Genomic DNA, 10266 nt, shown 5'->3' with positions numbered 1-10266 from the left:
CGTCTCTTTCAGGCCTTTCGCTTCTCTTGACTTTGGGAATCAAAGTTCGCTCTGTTTTAAGATTTCTAAGTTTTCTGCACTTTGCTGTCTCTCGCTAAAGGAAGTTGAGGAAAGCGGCTCATTTGGACATTCATAGAGAAGGCGACGGCTCTAGCACTACTGATAACACACAGGAGGGGGCGCCGCAGGGCTCGCTGTCTGCCGGCTCACGCAGTCTCGTGGCTTTCTTCAAAGATTTCTGGCATGGTATCTTTAAAGAGGGGTGTGTATTTCTCTCTCTCATATCTCCTTTTACAATCTTCTTGGCTACAACATCTCTTTTCCTGAAATCACATCATCGCGCTGCAGTGCAGTTTTAAGTCTCTCTTTGAGGTTCCTCACTAGATAAAGGGATTTTGTAGCCATTTTATTCCATTTGCTCCGTTTCAATTGTTTTTTCCCCAGAAGCACAGTTGTGACTGTCTCCAGAAACCGGTTCACTTTCTACTGATTCACAAGCTCCCATCAGCGTTTGCTGTAGAGGACTAGAGCTGCGCTTCCACACATCGCTTGATCAAACACACAGCCTTTAGTAGAACCTGCTCTTTTCCTTGCTGTCCCATCAGGTCTAAAAAGTCCAAGCTGTCCATCGATAAGTCTACAGAGACGGACAATGGATACGTGTCTCTGGACGGACGCAACACCAGCAAAAGCAGCGAGGAGGGTTTACAGCTGCATGATCCTCACTGCGACCTGCTGCGCTCCGAGACGCACTGGAGCCTCCAGCACAACAGACACCAGCTGATCCTGCCGCCCACGGGCAAGGTACACACACACTCACTCACGCACACACTCACACACACACACACACACTCACGCACACACACAGACTCACTCTCTCACACACACACACTCACACACATGCACTCACTCACACACAGACGCACACACACTCGCACGCACACACGCGCACACACAGACGGACACACACACACTCTCTCTCTCTCTCACACACATGCACACTCACACACTCTCTCTCTCTCTCTCTCTCTCTCTCACGCACTCTCACGCACTCTCACACAGACACACACTCGCAGTGGATACTCTCCAAAATGGTGCTACGGTGACGCGGAGGAGATGAATCGTTGAATAAAATCTTACTTTTTGTACGCAAAGAAAATTAAAATAATTTTCGTCGCTTCATGAAATTCAGATTGAACCATTGATGGCAGATGGACTACTTTGATGATGTCTTTCATACTTTTCTGGGCCTTGACAGTGTTATTTACTTGGCAGTCAATGGGACAGTCACAAGCCTCCCGGTTTTCATCCAAAATATCTTAAATTGTGTTCCGAAGACAAACAAGCTTTTACGGGTTTGGAACGACATGGGGGTAAGTGATTAATGACAAAATTTTCATTTTGGGGTGGAGTAACCCTTTAATAACCTTTTCTAAATCTTTCATTGACAAAACTGGTTTTAATCGAGCAAGAGACCTAATCTGGGAAATACAACTCTTAACCACAGCATTAACCTGCTTGTCGAATTTCAAATCTGGATCGAACACAACTCCTAAATTCCTTATTTGGTCATGACAGTAGGCCGACCAAGGATAAATAAGTGGCTATGTCTGGGCATCCTCTAGTGGGGCCAAAAATCATAATATCTGTTTTACTTTGGTTTAACTGAACCAAATTGTGAGCCATCCAGCTCTTCACCTCTTCCAGACATGCCAAAAGTAAATTTGAACCACAATTCTCTCCATGTTTCAAAGGGAGATAAAGTTGTGTATCATCGGCATACAAATGGTAAGACATACCATATTTATTAAAAATCGAGCCTAGAGGCAGCATGTACAAGGAAAACAGTACAGGGCCAATAACAGAACCCTGAGGAACCCCACAGGTAATAGAGGCTGTAGATGAAACAAAGTCACCATACTTCACCGAGAATACTCTGTTCGCAAGAGAAGACTTGAATCACTTTAAAACCGTCCCACGGATCCCAACTAAAAGTGATAAATGCTTTAGGAGGATCCCATGATCTATTGTATGAAAGGCAGCACTCAAGTCCAATAGAATCAGAGCTGCAGAACACACACTCACACACGGACACGTGTAGGCGTGACTGACGTGTGTTTTGTGCGTGTCAGTGTCTGTCTGAGGCTGCGGTTCCTCGCGCGGTGGAGAACATGTCGGGTGAAGCGTCCAGTGAAGAAGACCCAGAGAACTACAGCGCCCTCCGCAGAGGAGTGGAGCACAAGAACAGCGACTGTACGCTGCGCAACAGAAAAGCTCACCCCTACAAGAAGCATTACACTGCTGAGGTAAAACACGCACACACACACACTCACGCACGCACACACACACGATCAGTGCTTCTGTAGGAGCACAAACACAGCCTCCTTCACTTCTCGTTTGGTCTCAGGAGACGCTGAAGTCGGGCACCAGCTGCAGCTCGCGGACGCAGGACTCTGAGAGCGCGCGGCACGAGTCCGAGACGGAGGATGTTCTGTGGGAGGACTTCCTGCACTGCGCCGAGTGCCGCTCCTCCTGCAGCAGCGAAACAGACGCCGACGGATCCGCAGCCTGTTCTGCCTCTAAGAAAGAGTTCAGAGACGACCCGTTTCATCAGGTGCGTCGTAGATCCACTGCTGCTGCCTCACTGGTTCAGATTTGTTGTGCTCGTGTAAATGATGTTTGTGTGTGTGTGTGTGTGTCGCTCTGCTGCTGGTGAAGGGTCACGTGCCGTGGCTCCACAGCTCTAATCCGGGCCTGGAGCGCGTCAGCGCCATCGTGTGGGAAGGAAACGAATGCAAAAAAGCAGACATGTCTGTGCTGGAAATCAGCGGCATGATAATGAACAGGGTGAGTGCGAAGCAGAGGAAGGAAGGCAGTGAACTGATAGAAATGCATTGAACGTCTCTGGATAGAAGCTTGTGCTAAATCATGATTACATGAAGCCCTGATCTCGTCCTCCTCTCGCCCGCAGGTCAATCTGTACACTCCAGGCATCGGCTATCAGATCTTGGGGAATCTGGTGTCTGTGACGCTGGGTTTGACTCCATTTGCGTACAGATTGTTCCAGCACAAAGAGCCGGAGCAGCTGGCGTCTCTATCGGCCGGTGAGCTGGTACAATCTGTACGCAAATGGAGTCAAACCCAGCGTCACAGACACCAGATTCCCCAAGATCTGATAGCCGATGCCTGGAGTGTACAGATTGACCTGCGGGCGAGAGGAAGACGAGATCAGGGCTTCATGTAATCATGATTTAGCACACGCTTCTATCCAGAGACGTTCAATGCATTTCTATCAGTTCACTGCCTTCCTTCCTCTGCTTCACACTCACCCTGTTCATTATCATGCCGCTGATTTCCAGCACAGACATGTCTGCTTTTTTGCATTCGTTTCCTTCCCACACGATGGCGCTGACGCGCTCCAGGCCCGGATTAGAGCTGTGGAGCCACGGCACGTGACCCTTCACCAGCAGCAGCGCAACACACACACACACACACACACACACACACACATCATTTACATGCTTACTGCAACAAAACACCAGGGGCCAGTTGTTCAAAAAGTTTAATCTGGATCAGAGTGATCTGGATTTGGAAATCTCATGTTTTGCTATCCAGGATCAGGTAACCCATTTTACTTTAATGCCGGTTTTTCAAAGCAAAATTGGATTGGATCACCCTGATCCAGATACACACTATTTCAGATTTCCAAATCTGGATTACTAGTGCTCTACGGAGCCCCTAAAGGGACAAGCTGATGGAAAAAAAAAGAGATGTGAAAAAAAAAACACTAACTACTTCTGACTGGTCCATCTCTGATGATTGTGCCAATGTAGTTTACAATCAGTGATAAAAAAAAACTTTTAATGGAATATTTTTGTTTGATATTGACAGCTATTTGGGGATTTAAGGGATATTACACTTTACAAATGTTGTACTTTTTGGATCAGTTTTATTACATTTTTGTTCCTGAAATCCACTCTTCTGCTGGGATCAGAATAACCCCTTTTTTTTTTTTTTTTGGATCAAAAGTATCCCAATCTTACTAAAACGCTTTGAACACAAACTGAGTATTTAATCCAGATCAAAACCAAGATTGGATTTTGTGATTAATCTGAATCAGAATATTTTTGCCCTCTTAAACAACCCATTTTCAAGATTTTGTACAATCCAATGGACAAAATCCGATCAGATCACTATTGAACAACTGGCCCTAGCGCCACAATTCTGAACCAATGAGGCAGCAGCTGTGGATCTGCGACGCACCTGATGAAACGGGTCATCTCTGAACTCTTTCTTAGAGGCAGAACAGGCTGCGGATCCGTCGGCGTCTGTTTCGCTGCTGCAGGAGGAGCGGCACTCGGCGCAGTGCAGGAAGTCCTCCCACAGAACATCCTCCGTCTCAGACTCGTGCCGCGCGCTCTCAGAGTCCTGCGTCCGCGAGCTGGAGCACCGCGAGCTGCAGCTGGTGCCCGACTTCAGCGTCTCCTGCTGAGACCAAACCACACATGAAGCAGCCTGTGTTTGTGCTCCTACAGAAGCACTGATTGTGTGTGTGTGTGCGCGTGTGTTCTACCTCAGCAGTGTAGTGCTTCTTGTAGTGGTGTGCTTTTCTGTTGCGCAGCGTGCAGTCGCTGTTCTTGCGCTCCACTCCTCTGCGGAGGGCGCTGTAGTTCTCTGGGTCTTCTTCACTGGACGCTTCACCCGACATGTTCTCCACCGCGCGAGGAACCGCAGCCTCAGACAGACACTGACACGCACAAAACACACGTCAGTCACGCCTACACGTGTCCGTGTGTGAGTGTGTGTTCTGCAGCTCTGATTCTATTGGACTTGAGTGCTGCCTTTCATACAATAGATCATGGGATCCTCCTAAAGCATTTATCACTTTTAGTTGGGATCCGTGGGACGGTTTTAAAGTGATTCAAGTCTTCTCTTGCGAACAGAGTATTCTCGGTGAAGTATGGTGACTTTGTTTCATCTACAGCCTCTATTACCTGTGGGGTTCCTCAGGGTTCTGTTATTGGCCCTGTACTGTTTTCCTTGTACATGCTGCCTCTAGGCTCGATTTTTAATAAATATGGTATGTCTTACCATTTGTATGCCGATGATACACAACTTTATCTCCCTTTGAAACATGGAGAGAATTGTGGTTCAAATTTACTTTTGGCATGTCTGGAAGAGGTGAAGAGCTGGATGGCTCACAATTTGGTTCAGTTAAACCAAAGTAAAACAGATATTATGATTTTTGGCCCCACTAGAGGATGCCCAGACATAGCCACTTATTTATCCTTGGTCGGCCTACTGTCATGACCAAATAAGGAATTTAGGAGTTGTGTTCGATCCAGATTTGAAATTCGACAAGCAGGTTAATGCTGTGGTTAAGAGTTGTATTTCCCAGATTAGGTCTCTTGCTCGATTAAAACCAGTTTTGTCAATGAAAGATTTAGAAAAGGTTATTAAAGGGTTACTCCACCCCAAAATGAAAATTTTGTCATTAATCACTTACCCCCATGTCGTTCCAAACCCGTAAAAGCTTGTTTGTCTTCGGAACACAATTTAAGATATTTTGGATGAAAACCGGGAGGCTTGTGACTGTCCCATTGACTGCCAAGTAAATAACACTGTCAAGGCCCAGAAAAGTATGAAAGACATCATCAAAGTAGTCCATCTGCCATCAATGGTTCAATCTGAATTTCATGAAGCGACGAAAATTATTTTAATTTTCTTTGCGTACAAAAAGTAAGATTTTATTCAACGATTCATCTCCTCCGCGTCACCGTAGCACCATTTTGGAGAGTATCCACTGCGAGTGTGTGTCTGTGTGAGAGTGCGTGAGAGTGCGTGAGAGAGAGAGAGAGAGTTTGTGCGTGTGAGTGTGTGGGTGGGTGGGAGTGTGTGTGTGTGTGTGTGTGTGAGAGAGTGTGTGTGAGAGAGAGAGAGTGTGTGAGAGAGAGAGAGAGAGAGAGAGTGTGTGAGTGTGCATGTGTGTGAGAGAGAGAGAGAGTGTGTGTGTGTCCGTCTGTGTGTGCGCGTGTGTGCGTGCGAGTGTGTGTGCGTCTGTGTGTGAGTGAGTGCATGTGTGTGAGTGTGTGTGTGTGAGAGAGTGAGTCTGTGTGTGTGCGTGAGTGTGTGTGTGTGTGTGTGAGTGTGTGCGTGAGTGAGTGTGTGTGTACCTTGCCCGTGGGCGGCAGGATCAGCTGGTGTCTGTTGTGCTGGAGGCTCCAGTGCGTCTCGGAGCGCAGCAGGTCGCAGTGAGGATCATGCAGCTGTAAACCCTCCTCGCTGCTTTTGCTGGTGTTGCGTCCGTCCAGAGACACGTATCCATTGTCCGTCTCTGTAGACTTATCGATGGACAGCTTGGACTTTTTAGACCTGATGGGACAGCAAGGAAAAGAGCAGGTTCTACTAAAGGCTGTGTGTTTGATCAAGCGATGTGTGGAAGCGCAGCTCTAGTCCTCTACAGCAAACGCTGATGGGAGCTTGTGAATCAGTAGAAAGTGAACCGGTTTCTGGAGACAGTCACAACTGTGCTTCTGGGGAAAAAACAATTGAAACGGAGCAAATGGAATAAAATGGCTACAAAATCCCTTTATCTAGTGAGGAACCTCAAAGAGAGACTTAAAACTGCACTGCAGCGCGATGATGTGATTTCAGGAAAAGAGATGTTGTAGCCAAGAAGATTGTAAAAGGAGATATGAGAGAGAGAAATACACACCCCTCTTTAAAGATACCATGCCAGAAATCTTTGAAGAAAGCCACGAGACTGCGTGAGCCGGCAGACAGCGAGCCCTGCGGCGCCCCCTCCTGTGTGTTATCAGTAGTGCTAGAGCCGTCGCCTTCTCTATGAATGTCCAAATGAGCCGCTTTCCTCAACTTCCTTTAGCGAGAGACAGCAAAGTGCAGAAAACTTAGAAATCTTAAAACAGAGCGAACTTTGATTCCCAAAGTCAAGAGAAGCGAAAGGCCTGAAAGAGACGCACTCATCGGAGATGATTCAACCAAACTCTAAAATGATTCATTTACATTGGAGCTTGTTAATCAAAATCCTTTGGATTTGAGATCCTTTAGAAAATGCATTTCTATTCATGCTTCTGGAATATGACTGATCATTTGTGCTTGTAATGGCATTTCTTTTTATGATGCTGACAATCGCCTAATAATGAAGACATTAGTGTCTGTCACAAGTGTGAATTTGATTTGGATCCATAAATCAAGAGAAAGCTTTTCATGAATTCAGCAGAATCATCTCGACGTGCTGACGCTTCCCCCGATTTCATCTGTAGTGTGTCGCTGTCAGTGAGACGGCTGAACTTCAGAAGAAACCAGTCACACAGAAGAGAGAGTCTGACCTGCGGCGTTTCCCGCTGCCGCCGCCGCCGGCTTTAGGAGTGTGTGTGGAGACGATCTGGCAGTGAACGGTTCCTAACAGCAGCATCAGCCAGATGGCTCCAAACACCTCGGTGACGGGGACGCTGTGAGGACTGGAGATGCTGAAAAACAACACGGCCGCCAGCACTGCAACACAAAACACACACCGATGACATGAGGAGCACTTCTCCACTCGTGAGTGACAGGAAAAAACATAATCCAGTGCAGCTAATCATAGAAAGTCCATCGTTAGGACAGTAAAATAAACTCAGCTGTTAAAAGGCAGGAGAAAATGATTGAAGAAGCCAAAGACTGCGTGTTCAGTCAAACTCTGTAAGTTAAATTAAACTTCAAATTAAAGCTTCACTTTCAGCCATGACAAACATGGATTATTTTAAGGAGAGATTTGTTACACCATTATTACACATACTCCCTGTTCTTTTTAGTAACCTGTAAAAACAAAAGCATCTGAATTATTTGCACACGTCTCTGACAAGAAAAACAACTAGTGACCTCAATGAACAACCTAAAAGCAATCATACACGTCATTCAGTCAAACTGACTTTTGTCTGCTGAAATACAAGCGATTGTGTGTGAATAAACGCTCACCCTGCAGCAGGTAGAGAGAGAGCAGCAGGTAGAAGACAGCTCTCGACGTCACCTGAATCCACCAGCGGAAGAAAAAGGGGAAGAAAACCACTCTGACGATGCCCTTCCGGGTCAGAGAGGTCCACGGGCTCTCGGGCTTCGCTTTAGCAAACGCAGAACCTGACGAATAAAACAGAAGACGAGTTACGAGCCGCGACTGACCTGTGAAACAGACCTGAACGTGACGTGAACAGACACCAAAAACATCAAATACAGGTACGTGTCTCTGACCTCTGACCAGATCCACATCAATCAGGTCCGGCTTCACGTGACCGGTCTTCTTTGGTTTGTTCCGCAGACCCTGCAGACAGACAGAAACTCATCAGACAGACAAACTCAACAGACAGACAGACGCTCAACAGAGAGATGCTCATCAGACAGACAGAGAAATGCTCAACAGACAGACAGACAGACAGACAGAGAGACGCTCATCAGACAGACAGAGAGACGCTCAACAGAGAGACGCTCATCAGAGAGACGCTCAACAGCTCAACAGACAGACAGAGACGCTCATCAGACAGACAGAGACACGCTCAACAGAGAGACGCTCGACAGACAGACAGACAGAGAGACGCTCATCAGACAGACAGAGACACGCTCAACAGAGAGACGCTCGACAGACAGACAGACAGAGAGACGCTCATCAGACAGACAGAGATGCTCAAGATGCTCATCAGACAGACAGAGACGCTCAACAGAGAGACGCTCAACAGACAGACAGACAGACAGACAGAGAGACACGCTCAACAGAGAGACGCTCAACAGAGACGCTCATCAGAGAGACGCTCAACAGACAGACAGACAGACAGACAGAGAGACACGCTCAACAGAGAGACGCTCAACAGAGACGCTCATCAGAGAGACGCTCAACAGACAGACAGACAGACAGAGAGACGCTCATCAGACAGACAGAGACGCTCAACAGAGAGACGCTCAACAGACAGACAGACAGAGAGACACGCTCAACAGAGAGACGCTCGACAGAGAGACGCTCAACAGAGACGCTCATCAGAGAGACGCTCAACAGACAGACAGACAGACAGAGAGACGCTCATCAGACAGACAGAGAGACGCTCAACAGAGAGACGCTCATCAGAGAGACGCTCAACAGACAGACAGACAGACAGAGACGCTCATCAGACAGACAGAGACACGCTCAACAGAGAGACGCTCGACAGACAGACAGACAGAGAGACGCTCATCAGAGAGACAGAGAGACGCTCAACAGACAGACAGAGACGCTCATCAGACAGACAGAGACACGCTCAACAGAGAGACGCTCGACAGACAGACAGACAGAGAGACGCTCATCAGACAGACAGAGATGCTCAAGATGCTCATCAGACAGACAGAGACGCTCAACAGAGAGACGCTCAACAGACAGACAGACAGACAGACAGAGAGACACGCTCAACAGAGAGACGCTCAACAGAGACGCTCATCAGAGAGACGCTCAACAGACAGACAGACAGACAGAGAGACGCTCATCAGACAGACAGAGACGCTCAACAGAGATGCTCATCAGACAGACAGAGAGATGCTCATCAGACAGACAGAGACGCTCAACAGACAGACAGACACGCTCAACAGAGAGACGCTCGACAGAGAGACGCTCAACAGAGAGACGCTCAACAGAGAGACGCTCAACAGACAGACAGACAGAGAGACACGCTCAACAGAGAGACGCTCGACAGAGAGACGCTCAACAGAGACGCTCATCAGAGAGACGCTCAACAGACAGACAGACAGAGAGACACTCAACAGAGAGACACTCATCAGACAGACAGAGACGCTCAACAGACAAACACTCATCAGACAGACAGACAGGCGCTCATCAGACAGACAGAAACTCATCAGACAGACAGATAGACGCTCAACAGACAGACAGAAGCTCATCAGACAGACAGACGCTCATCAGACAGACAGACAGACAGAGACGCTCAACAGAGAGACGCTCAACAGACAGACAGACAGAGAGACACGCTCAACAGAGAGACGCACGACAGAGAGACGCTCAACAGAGAGACGCTCAACAGAGAGACGCTCAACAGACAGACAGACAGAGAGACACTCATCAGACAGACAGAGACGCTCAACAGACAAACACTCATCAGACAGACAGACAGGCGCTCATCAGACAGACAGAAACTCATCAGACAGACAGATAGACGCTCAACAGACAGACAGAAACTCATCAGACAGACAGATAGACGCTCAACAGACAGACAGAAACTCATCAGACAGACAGAC

The 10266-nt window shown here is 47.6% G+C and overlaps 1 protein-coding gene across 1 annotated transcript in view; it reads right to left on the bottom strand.

The window, feature by feature from the left end:
• The window catches only part of LOC107569940 (putative homeodomain transcription factor 2), a 28305-nt gene that overhangs the window by 8968 nt on the left and 9071 nt on the right, over nucleotides 1-10266 (bottom strand). Inside the window, exons 5-14 of the mRNA XM_016256114.1 lie at nucleotides 8248-8317; nucleotides 7978-8136; nucleotides 7350-7515; nucleotides 6716-6877; nucleotides 6174-6372; nucleotides 4574-4747; nucleotides 4264-4488; nucleotides 3330-3458; nucleotides 3116-3205; nucleotides 2937-3082 (exon numbers count right to left, since the gene is read on the bottom strand). Coding sequence (XP_016111600.1) covers nucleotides 2937-3082; nucleotides 3116-3205; nucleotides 3330-3458; nucleotides 4264-4488; nucleotides 4574-4747; nucleotides 6174-6372; nucleotides 6716-6877; nucleotides 7350-7515; nucleotides 7978-8136; nucleotides 8248-8317 — 1520 coding nt within the window. The remainder of the gene's footprint in view (nucleotides 1-2936; nucleotides 3083-3115; nucleotides 3206-3329; nucleotides 3459-4263; nucleotides 4489-4573; nucleotides 4748-6173; nucleotides 6373-6715; nucleotides 6878-7349; nucleotides 7516-7977; nucleotides 8137-8247; nucleotides 8318-10266) is intronic.

This window comes from Sinocyclocheilus grahami, unplaced genomic scaffold (genome assembly GCF_001515645.1).
Source record: "Sinocyclocheilus grahami isolate Dianchi unplaced genomic scaffold, SAMN03320097.WGS_v1.1 scaffold1398.1, whole genome shotgun sequence".
NCBI lineage: Eukaryota > Metazoa > Chordata > Actinopteri > Cypriniformes > Cyprinidae > Sinocyclocheilus > Sinocyclocheilus grahami.
This window is presented reverse-complemented; position numbering and strand designations above follow the sequence as displayed.